General features: G+C 37.3%; 1 protein-coding gene across 1 annotated transcript in view; it reads right to left on the reverse strand.

Annotated features, from left to right (window-relative positions):
* The window catches only part of cpne9 (copine family member IX), a 41,960-nt gene that overhangs the window by 22,796 nt on the left and 1,389 nt on the right, over nt 1–17,775 (reverse strand). The window contains exons 2-6 of the mRNA XM_079849933.1: nt 13,159–13,199; nt 9,483–9,529; nt 6,877–6,980; nt 6,724–6,763; nt 6,066–6,142 (exon numbers count right to left, since the gene is read on the reverse strand). Coding sequence (XP_079706059.1) covers nt 6,066–6,142; nt 6,724–6,763; nt 6,877–6,980; nt 9,483–9,529; nt 13,159–13,199 — 309 coding nt within the window. The remainder of the gene's footprint in view (nt 1–6,065; nt 6,143–6,723; nt 6,764–6,876; nt 6,981–9,482; nt 9,530–13,158; nt 13,200–17,775) is intronic.

The raw sequence follows: 17,775 nt of genomic DNA on the forward strand, positions 1-17,775 counted from the left end.
GCCTCATAAAGGTGAATTACATGAATTTTAAAATACTCAAGCTTCTAAAAATACAGTTCGAGAGACGAGCACGTTGTGTTGCTGAAGTACGCTGCAGGTTCAGCCGTGGGAACAGACTGTAGAGAATGAGTAAGCCGGCCAATTAGGCAATGATGGTGGGGATTTAGTGAGCATGCATTAACTGATCTCACTGTAGGAGAGATACTGTTCGGTCAGGGCAGGTTAATAGCTGTCAAAAATGCCCTGCTCCAAACAGCACTCAAAACACAGATTGTAGAAGTGCATATCAGAGCAATTAAGCAGCAGATAAATGCCTGTCGGAAAGGAAGTATTGTAGCGAAATGCAAATATATTCTGTATCTGAAGTGCCGGATCCAGATAAGGATGGTGATCATGTGACCGTTAACTCGATTACGCATAATAAATTTTAAAGGCCACACTGTGTTTGCAGGTCTCTGGCTTACGGATTCGGCGCACACACATCTGGCGCAGGAGTCGGGAACTGTGCTTAAGTTCTAAGCCCATGGTTCCCTGACTGAGCCCTCCTAATAAGCCAGAGATTCCTTTGAAGGTCAAACGCAACAGCTGTGTGCACAGATAAAAAGATCTTGAGATATGCTTAACCTCACCCACTAAAATAGCATCACCAGAATACAATGTAAACAGAGATATTCCTATGATTTTGGACTTTTTTAACTTATATGGGGATTTCAACCAGAAATGCAAATTCTGTCATGCATTTCTTTCTTCTGCAGAAAAGATTTTGAACTGTACTTTTCATTGTACTTAAAATAAAAAAAAAGAAATCTTCTACATATAATACATATACAAGTTTAGACTGACATGGGGTTGAGTACATTACAGAACGTTCAGGTTTGGATGAACAATCCCTTTAAGCCGCTAAAAATATGAGGAAATTGATCTTGGTGCATGAAGTTTGAATATGCAAGTAAGATTTGAGCAAAAGTAGAGAGGAATATTTTTGGGTAGTGACGACTTTGTGTGGCTTTGAATATACAGTAGTGCACAAATTACATGGGCTATTCTTAGAATCTCTAATTTTGTGTTCCATCAAAAAAATAGTCATACAGTTCTAAAGCAACATTAGGGTGAATAATTCAAGACAAAATTGTAATTTTTAAAGGGACACTTCACCTATTTGCATTAAGCTTTGTATCGTTAGAAACATATCGTCATATTTTTGAATGGTCATGCATTATTCCCTAATTTTCCCCTGAGACGGGAGAAATACGGATTTCAGTGTTGCAGTTCTTGCTTATAATTTTGCGTCATTCTAACCAGGAAGTCCCATATCTTTGTAGAGGGGTTGAGACTACAAACACTCGTTCCTCATTTTTCCAGGGGGTGGGACCCACTCACGCAACAGACCTATTACAGATCAGTGGGTGGGACTTCACTTGCAGAAACTAAAAGCAATATCCGCCATCTTGTTTGGAAGCTAAGCTAACAGGCGCTGTGGAGCCAGACGACACTGGCGGAAGGTACTCAATATGATATGGAAGAAGAGGATTTCGAAAGTCTGATGCTCGAATCAGATGTTCGTGGCTTTATCTGATTCCGATTTTATTATCTGGAGGCAGAAGACCTGCCTGTCGCGGACGCGCACACACGCGGACTGAACATCCCGGTACCATGCAATAATTCACCATTCCGAAAGAATTACAAACGAGGAGTAATTCACTAATGAGTTCGCCAACTAACTAGAAATTTTGTGTGAAATGAATTTCAAGCTCTGGTGGTAGCTAGCCTTGTAGACGGAAGAGTGATTTCTCTGATAGGCGGATACCTCATGGGCGCTGTTCTGGATTAGTGGGAGTTAGCTGTGCAATGTGGTGCATTGTGGGAGTTGTTGTCTTCCATACAAATGCGCCCTAAAGTTACTTTCTGTCTTTCCTCGGTCAAGAAGGCACCAAATTCTAAATTTATGTTACATTTCGACTACATATATTACCCACTTTCAATAAAGATAATGTTCCCACAGGTGAAATGCTCCTTTAAGTGAACTATTTATTTACTCACAGTTATTGGTAGCACTTTACAATGAGGTCATTTGTTAACATTAGTTCATGCATTAGTTAACATGAACTGACTATGAGCAATATATTTTATACAGCATTACTGAACTTTTAACTTAACTTATATTAACAGATACAACTTTTGATTTTTGAAAATCGACATTTTCACTACAGAACAGATGTCTCCAGGTGTCAAAGTTTGTAGAGTACCAAAAATATAATTGTTTTCTGAGCAAAAATCCATTTCAGCTACTGATGTCTGTGATAGCCATCATCAGTACACTGACTGTGGTGTGTTTGGCAGTTTATCTGGACACACTTATACATCTCAGTGTAAGCCTGTGACAGCGCTGCTGCTATGATGAATGTCTCCAACACTGAGGGTATTTTCACAGAAAATGTCATGCTTTCTTTTTAGCTAATTAGAACCTCAGTTTGAGTATGAAATAGATTGATCGAGTGTGTATAAAAACACATGGGCGTAACATTTGGTAATTTGTTTTTCAGCAGTGACCAATGACAAATTACCCACCTTCTGATGGGGTAATTCTTCCTACCTGCGTGGCGAGACATATTTTTGGAGCCTATTTGAAATATTCTCAATACTCATACATAGCAAATAGATTGCATTCTGCGACAATTTAAAGCCCTGCGCCGAAATATTGACACCCAGTCCTGTTATTGTACACCATTTTACATTCTCTCATCTCAAATATTCCTGGACCAAAACCAGGTTGTCTATAAATATTTTGCTCAGCCTGACAGTATGGCTCTCTTCTATCCACGCACATTTTCTCCACAAATCCACCACGCTCACATGTGGAAATGAGGCCGGAGAAAAATCAAGCCCGAAGGGCCCCGAATGTGTGGCGGAACCTCAAATCCCCATCTCTGAGCATCCCGTGGCATCTCTTATCCTTAGGACTCCCTTGGCCTTATCTTGCGAAAACAGAGGGAATTAGATGTATTTGCCCAAATGCAGTGCTATGTAATTGAAAAGCCACTAGTCTTGGTGGGTTGCCATAGAAACCAGCAGGTAATAGAGTAGTACCTCTTCCTCCACACTTCCACCCCAGTGTGTTACAGTATCTGCCCACTAGCTCTTTAGAGAGACGGGCTGACCTACTAAAATATGCCTATTGCCGCCAACCTTTTTCCTAATCCGCTGCTCGCCGCTTGCACAGCACAGCAGAAAGCGTGACAGAAAGGCCAAAAGGAGATGGCCCACTTAGTGTTTTTTGCCCCATGCCGTGTCACCATCAGACGCATTTGCAAAAAGCTCGCTGTCTACCATGCTGTGATACAGAGCCGTTCTTCGAGGAAGAAAATCAGCTGTTAGAGAGGACTTACAAACAATTTTTCATGTCATTCAGGGATTTAGTCACACAGTCTAGCCATATCTTCAATATTTTTTATTTTGCTTGTTAATGTGGCTTAAAAAAGCTTACATTCCGATTATTAAGGAAAGGCATGTGAATTTCACATGTGAACGCACTAAAAATCACGTGTTTTTGCTTCATGTCATCCATTATTGTTGTTAAAGGTCCCATTGCATGGATTATTTTATTATTTTAGAATGTTTCCTGGGGTGCCCTTATAATGTTAGTATGTTTTTTTAGATCAAAAGTTGTTATAATTTAGAAATAAAAGGCATATTTCCTAGCCTGATTTTAGCCTCTGATTTGAACGCTCTGTTTGAAGGGGCGTGTCTGTGTGAGACTTCAGTGTAAACGCCCACTGCTGTGATTGGCTGACATGCTTGCATATGAAAAATCTAGCATTACATGTGGAACTCTCTCGAAAACTTTTACTTATTACAGCTATTATACGTTTTTACTATTACAACTATCGAGATTAACGAATCGTGAGAAGTTTTTTAAGTATTTAGATCTATTCCCATCACATAAAAGGTTTCAGTGATGAGGATTGAGCAGATGACAGCCTGTTGATCGCGTGAATGAAGATCTTATCATTGCAACGCAGTTTCTGCACTCTCACTAATGATTTCACCAATGCAAACATGAGGTAAGTACAGCAAGAGCTTCGTTGTGCAGTGTAACAGCGTCATTGATTTCATAACGAGTTTTGGCAAGTGTCCAGATAAACTCGCGCTGTGTGATTGACAGCTTGGGCGATTGGAAAGGGATTGTTCTTTGATCACTTTCTGTATATATATTAATCACAGTTTAAGTAAGATTATTTTCATCCTAATAAGAGAAATGATGTAAAGTTGATCGTTTAGTCACTGGCTTGATTTACTGATGCATAAACAGTATTGAACGACTTTGAGAGAAAGATTATCTGTCTGAACTTGAACAATTACACATCATAAATTCACCCACTGGTTCTTCAGAGGCTCAGATGAAGGAACTAAAAAAATACTTTTGTGTTCATTTGTACATCCAAACACTGAGCAACTGCCATGCTTCACTCGTTTGCAAGCCATGATGTCTCTCGAGGAAAAACCAATATCGCGCTCGCGCAGCTCATTTTCTCATGGGCGGGCCAAATTCTTTTTGCGGGCAAAGAATAGAAAGGGGAGGTAACCTTTCCCCTTATGACGACATAAGGGGAAGATTTCTAGATTCGCCCGTCTGAGCTTTCATTTTCTCAAAAATACCCAGGGCTTGGTTTACACCTATCAAAATGTCTAGCCACTGGGGGACCATAGGCAGGCTAGGGAAACTCATATTAAGGTTAAAAAACCCCATAAAGTGGAATTTTCATGCAATGGGACCTTTAACTAAAATTAAAACTGTTATAACAGTTTTTTTAGGTAATTGAAATAAAGCTAATTTAATTTATATTACATAAAAAACTTGAGTTTATGTTAACTATACTTAAGTATATTACATAAACTAAACTTTGAGTATAAATTATAAGTTGAAGTACTAAAATTACTTAAACTAAAACTGAAATAACATAATTATTAAAAAAAAAAATCTAAATCAAATTAAAATCTGCAAATCTAAAAATAAAATCCAATTTAAAATATTAATAAATATTATAATAGTTTATAAATAATGCAAAAATAACTATGATTTCATCAAATTCTGGATGTATGAATAGTTTAAAACCTTAAATTATGTAATTGTTATATTCTTAGAAAAATGTAATGTGTGTGTGTGTGTGTGTGTGTGTGTGTGTGTGTGTGTGTGTGTGTGTGTGTGTGTGTGTGTGTGTGTGTGTGTGTCTGTCTGTCTGACAGGGTTGATAGATTTATATTTACCATAATTTTAAAAAATCTATATTATTTTGACAGTTAAAAAAATTAACATAAATTTTTTTTTTTTAAACTAATTTAAACTATCAATAAATACTAAGTATATAAATTATGCTAAAATTACTGCATTTGAGGATTTTCTGAAAATTGCATGTAATTCACAAAATCATATATGATTCTGTAAAAATTCATGTGGCTCTTCCGTAAGGCCAAATGCAAGCGCAAATCCCTTTGAAGGCAACATCCAGACATCCTATTTTGTGCTGCTGAAATAGATCATTGATGTGACCCAGATATGCTGGACAGTGGCAGCCTGTATCTTAGCATTAAAATGCCACAGTCTCTAGATACAAAGTGTCATCCTTCCTCAAGTCGTAGCTTAATTAGTTTCCCTTTTTAACCCCCCGCCAAAGCTTCGGGATCTATTCGTACGCAGAACTGCTCTGGATTGATATTGAAAGTTTGCTTTTGAGAGACCCCAAACAAGCACCTCGACCGCGGTTAAAAGCATCGATTTTCGAAGTGCCGTCAAAGAGCTGGAGACCGTAAAAGGATTTTGATCCACGAGCTGCTAGAAAAAGATCAATTTATCAAGCCTTTTCTCTTATAATCGTGGTGAGAGCACTTGCTATATAAATGAGCTCAGCTGGACCATGTGGGCTAGATGAACTTATGTCTTCCATGTGGTTAAATCTGTGGCCTGAATAGAGACCCAATAGGATTTGGAGAATTTTTTCAGTACTGTTTCCATGGTACTATTTCTTCTTCAACGTCGTATCAAGGGTGAAAAATGATCAAAGACTTACGAAAGCACCCGCTCGAGTCTTGACCCAGTGGACCCAATAATCTCTCCTAGAGTGCAGAAAGTCTGGCCAAGGAAGGACTGTGAGAGACAAAACAATGAAGGTACATCACAGTTATGTGGGTTCCCTGCTCCACAGTCACAAATCAGCAGTGACAGTCCTGTCTGGAAAATCTCAGAAAGATGGTATGAGGACTCACCTTGGATACTGTATGTCACTGAGTATAAAGACAGGTGAGGCCTGGCTGATGAAACTCTAAGCAATGGAAGGGGTGAATCAATGACATGGAAATGCATACAAAAAAGCAAGCAAAAAAAAACAAAAAAAAACAGGACGAGACTTTGAGAACTACGACAGACTGTTTTTCATGCAGTTTTAAAGGACACAGAGGGTCTGGGCTTTGAACATGACAACACTTTCTTTTTCAAAGAATGAGAACTGAAAAACAAATCACATTCCCTTTGTAACTATTTCTGACATGACGGAAAACAAGCAATGGATAAATTACACTCATTTGCAGCTTGTACCTTCTGTTATCCATATCCATCGTAGCAGGAAAGAGATCAAATCAACAGAGTAAAACTAGCAGGCATTGCATCGTGGTTCTTGTCTATTCATTAGAATGCAGGAAACGGCATGTGAGACATTAAAGTTTGCTTACATGTTTTGAGATGTTTGAGCTTCTTGAATCCACATTGTATCTGTGTCAAATAAGCAAAAGATTGAAAATGAACTGGAAGATCATTTCTAAGTATATTATCAAGGGATTTTTTTTCCCGAAACTAAGGGTAGAAAAGTTCCGTCATCCACTTACACGTCAAACCGAAGGTTCTGCTTTTCTTCGAAGAAGTAATCCAAGACAAACTTCCTTACAAAGTCTGGGTTGAGAGTGTTGTCAATCACTTCTGTTCGGCCAGACTAAACAAGAATAAAAGATGCGTCATTAGTTAAACATTTTTCATGGCAAGATAATGAAACAACAGCTTTAGAATCAAACTACTGTAATATTGCAAAGTATTGTCTATCTATCAAAAAAAAAAGCACCATAATTTCACCTTCCCAAGTACAAACATGTTACATAAAGGTCATTCTCTACAAATTAGGTACAACAGGCCAGTCATTTTTTAGCACCAAAAATATTAGTGAAAGAACATGCTTAATCTTGTCAGAAGGTCAAACTAAATATTCTCATGTTTATTTTTATTTTTTGAGTGCAATATTTCTAACCCTGTTGCCAAAATGCCAATATGAATGGTTTAAAACCCTGAATTGTGTCATTTTGTTATATTATTAGAAAAAAAAAGTAAATGTTTAAAGAGTACTTATTTTATGATGATAAAAAAAACAGAATGGCTATACAGGGTTGATACATTTTAAGAATATCTTATTTTGAAAAAAATTCTTGTTTACATTAAAGAAGAATATATATTTTGCCATTTATAAACACCACTATTCCTCCATTGAAACATGATGGTTGAGATGAATAGAACAGAAAACCGTAAATGAAGTTAATATTATTCGCTCATCTGCATGTAAAATCTGCACAGAAGGAATCACTGATGTGCCAAAGCATAATAACAGTTGCTATGATCATATTTTCATGATCAGAAGCAAAATCAGCCCTCAGACTTCCCTTCTCTCCGCAGACTCAACAGCAGCCTGAGCTCTGCATGAATGTGGGGCAGGAATAGCAGCTCAGTGTGAGTTCGTACAGCTTCCTGCCAACGTACACATCCCTGAAGCAATCAGACAGTGATTCCCATTGGGCAGGAGTCCTCGGCGGAGCTCACCGACGGCACAGAGTAATGAACTATTGATTCCTAACTCAGATTCAGACCCAAGATCATGTTCTCAACACCCCAGACACATAATCCCACCTATCAACTTAGTATCCTCGCTTTCCATTATCTGCTCCTGGAGAAGTTCCTGGAGCCGATCGGTCCTTGACTAAAGGTTCAGTGACCGCTGGTCGCTGCATTATATGTTGAGGGGAGCAGGCTGTTTATAATGCAGTTGCTATGCTTGCTTTTGGAGGTCGGCTACTTGTAATGTGAGTGGGCACTTGAGTGTTGATATGCATTCGGAGAAAGCCACTGGTCCAGATACACGCTAGCTATTTAAAAGTACAGTGAATATTTCATGATGCCATCTGGAGGGCGAGATATCTCTAGAGAAGTCCAGAGCGCTCGCTGCATTCCTCGAGTTTTCAATGGCAAACTGTTTTTTTTTAGACTGGCGATTCTTTGAACAATTCGTAGTTGCATTTACAATTCTGCCGAAAGGGTCGTCTTAGGATGATTTTAAAACACTGAGAAGCAATCTAAAAATCACATTGAACTGTACAGAACAAGAATTGTGCTGTCATTTTTTTTATCATTATTTTATAACAACTTCTTTGCAACTGTCCATTTAGCAAGGCATAATCATTTCTGTCATTTCTACTCCATTGTATGAGTTTTCAAACTTTATTATTTCCATCGAGTTGAATTTTCTTCTTTGGTAAATTCAAAGAGGTCAATGAATTGAATGAATTTCAATTTATTTATTTATTTTTTAAGCAGACTTAAGTGCTTATGGCTAATAAAACTATGTTAAAAAAATTCTCCCAGAATTAGATTATCATTTTTACATTTTAAATGTTTTTCTTATTCTGACCAAGGCTGCATTTATTTGATCAAAAAAAAAACTGCAATATTGTGAATTATTTTATTATTGTGAAATATTTTAAAATGCAATTTATTCCTGTGATGCAAAATCAGCATCATAACAGTCTTAAGTGTCACATATTCCTTCAGAAATAATTCTAATATGCTGATTTGCTGCTAATGAAGCATTCTTATTATTATGTAGAAAACACTTGTGCTGCTTAATATGTTTGTGGAAACCATGATACTGGTTTGTAAGGATTCTTTGACTAATAGAAAGTTCAAAATAAAAGTATTTATTTTAAATAGAAATCTTTGTAACATTACAAATGTCTTTACTGTCACATTTGATCACTTTAATGTGTCCTTGCTTTATAAATGTAAAATCCAATTTAGTAGATAGGCCTAGGCTAGTAATATTGAATGTTCTAAAAGAAACAGTCTCATGAGATTTATCTGGAAGGCAAATAATAGAATGCACATCATAAAAATAAAAGAAAAACAGAGCATCCACACAAGCGCAGATAAGAGGAGGATGGAGGAGAATATAGACTGATAGACACAACAATCTGATAATAAACCGAATTGAAAAAAAACATGGTGGATACAAAAGTGCAACAATGAATCACATCAATAAAACTGCAAATTGTGTCCTGATTGCAGCTTGTGTAGTCGTGGCCAATGGACCATGTTAATTGATAATACAGTTTTTCAAGAGGCTAAAACACAGCATGCTGAGCACTATGTTCTGTTCATGTATAAAAAGCATACTAACCTCTCTCCACTCTTTAGTACCAATTCCTTGAACATACAACACAACCACTGTGAAGAGAAAATGGAAAAAATAATGGTCAAACACAGAAAGAAACAATCAATAAATAGATAAAAACACGTGCAGCCTGTGCACAGTCTGTTTCCTTAAGTGAAACTAATGGAGGTGCTTCACTGAGAGCTTCATCCTACCATCTAATTAGAAAATGGCTTGGAGAAGTGCCTACTTCATGGGATGTGACCAGTATGGAGTATTAGTCCCAAATCCAGGCCCTTTAAGTGGAAGTGTGCAGGAGCAGGTGTGAGAATCTAATTCATCAATAACTTCACTGACTCATTCAAGAGGAGTCCAAACAGGAAATACCCTGACCAGCAAACAGACTGCAGCTCTATGGGTGGTCATTTGAGTAGATGTCAGAAATGACTTGACGAAACACCATTCAGTCCAGCAAGATCTTGAGGAATACTAAAATGCCCCAAAAAAAAGACTCGTCCCTTGCTCTATAATCTGCTGAGAGACCTCATTCTCAGAGAAACTGTGATATTTGTGTCTGAATATGGATGGATGGATGGATAATAACCATACACATATAACTTCAGAAATGACTGTCTATTTATTTTGCATTACTAAATTATGTCAAATAATGTAAACAAGTTCAGTATCCTGTTAATTATGTCAGTTAACACTCATTCCACCCCAATGGATTTTTTTTCCTGAGAATAGCCCTGGAATTTAATCACTCTGAAATAAGCCCAAAATAACATTTCTTGTTTTACATGATGCAAATGTTACTCGAAACAAGGCATTATAAATACATCTCTCTGTTGCACTGAACAAGATTAGACTGACCACATTCATTATTTTCAACTCCTCGAAAAATCTGCAGTAACAACACTGGGGCGGCGATTTCACATAAATTACATGGAACAATCATCAGAGCACAAAAATCATTTCAGGAAGAATAGAGACACCTATTCAGGTATGACCTTTGCCAGATCAACCGAGGAACTGATTTAGAATAAATCTCAGTGCAAATTATGGCAACTCAGATGTCAGTCAAGCGTTTGATTGCTGTGAGCATTAGGGTGAAGGATTAATAAATGTTATAATTTGGGCTTCTCTGACTAAGGCAGGTTTAAAAAGGCAAAGTTGAAATAAGAGGTTTTTTTCTCCTTTTTCAACTTTCCTTCCAAAGTAGTCCCTTTGATACATCTTGAAAAAGCAGAGGGGGCAAAAAAAAGATATGTCCTAGGGGTACAACCCTTTCAGCAATGGCCTCACATACCAAATAGCCTTGAATAACTGATCCGAAACCTTCACACTTGTTTTCAAGGCAAGAGAAAAATAATTCATGTGAATAGCATTCACAGCTACGCAATTGACATCAGTTGGGAAGAGAAAATGCTTCGTGTTCCTGCTCAGTGGTTGACCCTCTGAGAAAAAAAAACCCTCTGAATAATGCAATATTAAAATACGGCCACGTTTATATTATCATGCAGGACGACCATTTTATTACCCTTAAGAATAGTAAATACAACTCAGTCAGAATTATTATGTGCTCATTAGTCAATCAAGAAGGTCTAAATGAATATGTAGATGCAGAATTTTAAATGCTAGCTATATTAAAGCTTTTTGCATGCAGTCTTTTGAGCCGAATTTTAAATAAAATAGCTTCCTAAATACTGGGCAGTAAACAATGTGTTCTGCCTATTATTTCTAAAAAAATAGTACGAACACATTATATCGCAGTAATAAAACCATAATAAAAACCATAATTAAATCCAATTTTGAGTAAAGTTCCAATTTAATAATCAGTCATGGAAGGGATTTTATATACACACACTGAACAAAATTATAAACGCAACACTTTTGTTTTTGCCCCCATTTTTAATGAGCAGAACTCAAAGTTCTAAGACTTTTTCTATGTACACAAAAGGCCTATTTCTCTCAAATATTGTTCACAAATCTGTCTAAATCTGTGTTAGTGAGCACTTCTCCTTTGCCGAGATAATCCATCCACCTCACAGGTGTGATATATCAATATGCTGATTAGACAGTATGATTATTGCACAGGTGTGCCTTAGGCTGGCCAAAATAAAAGGCCACTCTAAACAGCATCTGAAATCGAATACTTCACTACTATATAATATGCGAAAAAACAGTATGCCAAAAGGGTAGTATGTCTGGAATACACAGTATTCGAAAAAAGTAGGCAAAAAGTACCCGGATGACCTACTAGTTCTGCCGTAATTCTTGAGTGCGCATTCATGGGCTGCGTCCGAAAACTTAAAAATGCTTTGAGTCATGTTAGCTTCACTTCCTGTCTCCTAAGATACCTTCATCTGATCGATTTTTTAGTGCAGGATAGATGTATCCTTCGCTGCCTTTGATATCCTACAATCCTGTGCATTCCATTCAGTGACAGTTGAGCTAGAAAAATAAAGATGGCATCTGAAATGTCTTCAGATGTCATTTCTAGCGAGAAATTGCTATTTTAGTAATTCAATATTTGCTTAGTTATCGCCAAAGCTCGCTCTATTTTGCTGTAGATCATTAAACTGTTAAGCTGCATCAGAAGTCTGTCCAAAATCAGTTTAGCAGGTACCTTTGTGCGCAAACGCTGTCTACAAAGTCATAGTCAGCTGCCTAAGTTTTCGAATGCAGCCATGGACACATTACTATCCCATGAGGCCACGAGAGAGGATTTACGAATGGCAGTGAAGCGACACAACTGACGCTGTAGGTCACATGACAGTAACAACATGGCAGAAGTAGTACGCCCGAATTTAATTCATACTATCCATATTCATATTAAATAGAACATACTTTTTTTAGCGGCAAGTAAATTCTAATTCAAATGCAGCACCTACTCAGACAGTATGCGATTTCAGACACACCAGTAGTTTCAGTTCATCACACTGGAAATGGAAGCGTATTGCATTGTGAAACACAGTAACCTATAGTGCTCTTTGTTGTATGCATCAATGTTTTGGCAAAAGTAATAGGTTATACCAGGTATTCCATGCATACATAAAAAACTGCATTCTGTCCATAATATCTAATGCAGAAATAATTATAAGAAAATACAGATGAACTGCTTTGGACATGACAAGGAACAATCACTAAGTGCCCGTTTACACCTGGTATCAAGAAACGTTTTGGTTGATCGGATTGCAAGTGGACGACACTAAATACAGGTGTAAACGGAGTCTAAAACGTTTTGAGCTTGTCCACATTTGACCACTTCCAAAAGAAATCGAAAACACATTCAACCAGATTGCTTTCATAGAGGTTTTTCGAACGCCTTCGACCACATGAGCATTTACAGATGTAAACATTATGGGAAGTGGGCTAGCCCGACGGGATTTAAACACGGCCGAAGACAAAAAAATGTACCAAGCACAATGTTCTCTCACGATTCCTGATTTCTAACACTCACTCACACGTTCGACGTGGTCTCGTGGCTGTCAGAGCATTAGATCGAAAGATCTGAAAAAGCCCATCCATTTACCCACCCACAGACCCTCCCTTTGAAGAAATCAGGACAGAAGTGGTTGAAAGTGGACAAAAGAGACAGATTAAAACACTAGGTGTAAACAGGAATGTGTCTCCCTCGTCTACTTGTGATCAGATCGACCAAAACGCATCTTCATAAACAAGGCCTAAGATCAAGACTCACCTGGTGCTGACCTTGAGAATGTGTCGACATCCAGCAAACTCCTGGAGAAACAGAAAAACAGAGATGCTAAAGCACAAAACAGACAACAAAATAATTGCTGGCAATAAAAAGCCAAGAAAACTAATCTAGATGATAATTTTTGTACTGTTTTATTGAACAGATGGTTGCACAGAAACAAAAGCAGCTTCTATGTTTGTCTTATATGAACAAAGAGACTCATTGATGCTCAGGTCAGAGCAGGCTTGAATTTTCTCCTGCCGAACATCAATAATGAAGGTCTTGAACATCAAAATGAGTCAACATTAAAATCAAAATTGACCCCTATTTAGGCTACTTTATTATTCTTTTTAAGAATACAGTTTCCTTGTGTTCATTGAGTGGAAAACATGTATTGAGTGTTTAACCACATTTTTAATTGACATGATAATGATGGTTAATGAGTAAATAAATAACACTTTTAAGACATTTTGGAGATAATGCATTATCATCAACATACATAACGAATGATAAATAATTTTTTTGTCAGCAATATCTTACCCTTGCTTTTTTAATGCATGTTTCTGGTCATGCATGATTCACCAAAATGTAATAACTTGCTCTTCCTCTAAAATGACTTTGCTTTCCAGATAAATTCATGAATTTCTTACTTTAACCATTTGACTTCATTCTAGTACATAACCGCCAGCTTTCACAATCTTATCAATTCTCACATGATAAAATCAAGTCTCATCCTACATTTTTCATATTGCATATCTTGTTTTAATTCAAAATCCAGCACACTACAGAAGTTAAATGGGTTGTGAAAAGCATTTCACATTGACCTTATCTCTGTTAACTGAAAGATATTTCAACAAGGACTAGGCCTATTGATTTAAAGTAATGTTTCATAACTGTTCCGATGGCAACAACATCTATTTAAGGTTTGAGTTTCCATCCATCAGTCTGTTATTGGTCTCTGACGGTGCATTTAAATTTAAAGACCAGACTGTTTTAAGACAGGCATGATGGATGACCAGTAACAGGAACCCATAGATATTCTCTCAAAGGAGAATTGTGTTTGTGGAATTAATAGATAGAGGAATAGAAGAAAAGGCTAGGGAAGTACAGCAGAGAGCACATTAATCCATCCGACCGAGCAGAGAATCGATTCCATCTCTAGTCTGCAGGATGCGGCTCTGAGCAACAGGAGGTATTGCCTGACATCTGGTGTGACGCCAGCTGTGACGTTTTAAGCCCGAATAAACGGGTCCTGAAGCTCTGGCATCTCAGCAGGGAGCGATTTCACGTGTGCCATACTGAGGGGGATCCCTTGACATACCGTGTGGCTTGGGTTATTGGGTTTTAGGTGATGACCTTGACCAGAATAAAACCGGAATAACATACTCCTTTAGGGTTGGGCATTTTAGTCGACAGTCTCGACACACAACACATTAGTTGTACACATGAACTTTATTACTGGATGTAATACAATCACCAAGAAATTCAGCAACCTCCAAATCAGGTTATAATGATCAGCTGATACATAATTCTAAGTTTGACACATGCAAAAAGAGCCCAGTAGACCTATATCTGTATCCTGCTCACTTAGTTTTAAACAAGACATCATGGAAACTTCACACAAAGGAAAACAGACTGACAGTACAGTACAGCATTTTCCTTTCTGATGCTGCCAGGTTTGAGTCATACGTTCAATTAAATATACAGAGAAAATGGTTTCCTTTGCTTCTCGGAATATGATCTCAAATATTTACAAGCTTACAAATTTACAAGGAATTTACAAGCTTTCCCTGACAAACGCAACAGATCCTTTAAGATCTCCGGGTCTGAGAGTCTTCAACACATTCCCTCTGGTTTCCATCCAGACTTTCCCTTATCGAGTGACACAATGGCATCTGGTGCAATCTGTGTTGACAGTGACAAACAACCTTGATGAATTGGCTTCCCTTGTGAACAGCTTCCACAATTTGCCAGCATTATGCAGTGACAGAAAGACACTCTTTCACTAACTTGTTGCTGTGCAGTGTGGTATCCGTTTTGAATGCTCGTAAGCGACTTCATAAAAGATTACATTTTCCCTTTGGAGTTTTGCATATGGGTAACTAACTACTCAAAGCCATCCAAAATCTAATTGCTGGTTGCTTTCCATGGTAATTCCAAGATAGAAGCACATTTAGTATGCATAACACTAATTAAACATGGACAATGTATGTGGACACCAAAAACAACGGGTTGAGTGATGCTAAAATTCACAGGGTGCGGGATAGGCCTACATTTTTAGGCAGCGGCTATTTGCACTAAGTGTAAATAGCAACTAGATTGTGAAAATAGCATATTTTCTTAATGATAAATGCTATTTACACGAAATACAAATAGTGATAGATTCTATTGACATGGTGTAAAAACAGCAGTATTTTCTATTTTCTAAGTGTAAATAGTAGTTAGATGCTATACTTATAAATAGTGGCAGATACTATTTACATTTCAATTTTGTTGTACATTAACGGTATGCAATAATAACAGACTGTAAATGATTATATTTATTACAATTATTAAATTGATGCCGCCTTTTTGGGACAATACAGCCCTCCTTACACCTACCCCTAACCCTAACAGATAAACACTTTATTATTAAACACACGTTAGACACTTTATTTCTACTTTTCGAATATTTTCTTCATTTTTATTGAAAACAAATGCCTTTCCGATCTGATATGTACAGAGCCCCGCACAAAACATGCACGAAAAAAGTAAATTGTGCGTTACTATTTTGTTCCCTCGATTTGCTAAATTGTGCGAACGATTTACTAATTTGTTCCCTTGATTTATAAATCGTGCGCAAGATATATAGCAAACCAAGGGAACGAAATAGTAAATTATGCGCACAATTTATAAATCAAGGGAATGAAATAGTAAATCGTGTGCACAATTTAGTAAATCAAGGGAACGAATTAGTAAATCGTCCGCACAATTTAGCAAATCGAGGGATCGAAATAGTAAATTGCATGATTTAGCCAAGTATTTTTTCCTGCATGTTATGTGCGGATGTGATGGGAAAAGGAGTAGAGCGAGAAAAAAAAAAGCAAAAAGCGGATTCGAACTCGTCAATTTGCGTCAAAACTGCCATGCACCTCACCCCTACACTATTGCTACTGTTGACAATTCAGTGTCTTCCATAATTTTGTCTGGCCCAACCAGTGGGCAAAGTTAGTGTAAATAGCCTCTGCCAACAACGTGGGCTAATTGCACTTAGTGTAAATAGACACTCTGAAGTTTTTATGAGTGGGCCCTCTCTTTCTCAAGTGTTTTGAGGTCATCGCAAAAAGTATTTTAATTGATAGTCCACCCTGTAATCATAATAAAAGTTGTTGTTTTTTTACTGCCTGTAGTGTTTTATTCCATCTGAAAACTGCAGTGAATTTTATGTATGGGTATGTTTTTGCTAAAAGGAAACTGCAAAAATGTATTTGAGCCTAGGTTGTAAAAATGTATTATTTTACCCAAAATGATACTCTCATCATTTACTAAACCTCATTTTATTCCAAACCAGTATGATTTTCAACTATTTATGACATGAAATTCAACTGTTTCACTTACTTTCAATCTCCATAAAATGAAGGTAAGTGGGGTCTAAAACAACACTGGACACTACTGACTTTCAATGTTTGGATGAAAAAAAAAAATCACATTTTGCAGAAGAAAGTAAGTCATACAGGTTTGGAACAACAATAAGCGGAGTAAATTCTGACAGAATTTACATTTTTTGGTGAACTATCCCTTTTAAGACTTAGTCACTTAGAATCTGAACATGAAACTTTTATACTTTCAGCCATGTAATGTATTAAGTCCACAAACTCATAGCCATTTGTACGCTACACTTTTTTTTTTTTTACCACAGAGATGTCATGCCACGAGGCGCTGCCTCAAAGTGAAGCAGAAACCCACTGGGCACCTAGATGTGGCGCATATTTCATTGCTGTATTTCATTTTTCATAAATCCTGATCTGTTGCATTCATATCCCAGCAGGCTACAATGAAATATGTACCATGAGGTACCACTTGCTCCATTTTCTTGTCCCCGTCTTCCACCTCAGCCAAATTACTGCTGAAGGCTCAGCGGGCAAAGCCTGGCGGCCACAGATGTGTCTCATGTATAAAGAGACCTCCCTAGGATATCTGGGCAAGCAGTGTCTGAAGTGAAGGCTTTATGCAAACACACAGACAGCATCAGCAGTCAACACATTCATTATTCAGGAAAGAGTCTGTGGTGTTGTTTGTTGCCAGTGGTGTCTGTCCAACAAGGAGAAAACGGTCCAGAGGGACACAGTGAGGGAAGAGGTCAGCCAGGCATTAAAAAAATGTTGACCTTCACAGATTGAACTGTGTTTGATTAAGTTATTATTTATAAAAAGCAACCAATCATACAAGCATGTTGAGTAATGCAAAATACTCAAAACATGCAGCTAAACATAACCATTTCTTAAAGACTTCATTTTATGTTAAAAGTATAGGTCATGTGTGTGAAGCACAAACAGACATTAAAAATAGACATTAAAAATAAAATAAGACTGAAAGATCAACATAATAATATCTAACTCCTTCCAGACATCACGTACAGCA

The sequence above is a fragment of the Squalius cephalus genome (assembly GCF_949319135.1).
Source record: "Squalius cephalus genome assembly, chromosome: 18".
NCBI lineage: Eukaryota > Metazoa > Chordata > Actinopteri > Cypriniformes > Leuciscidae > Squalius > Squalius cephalus.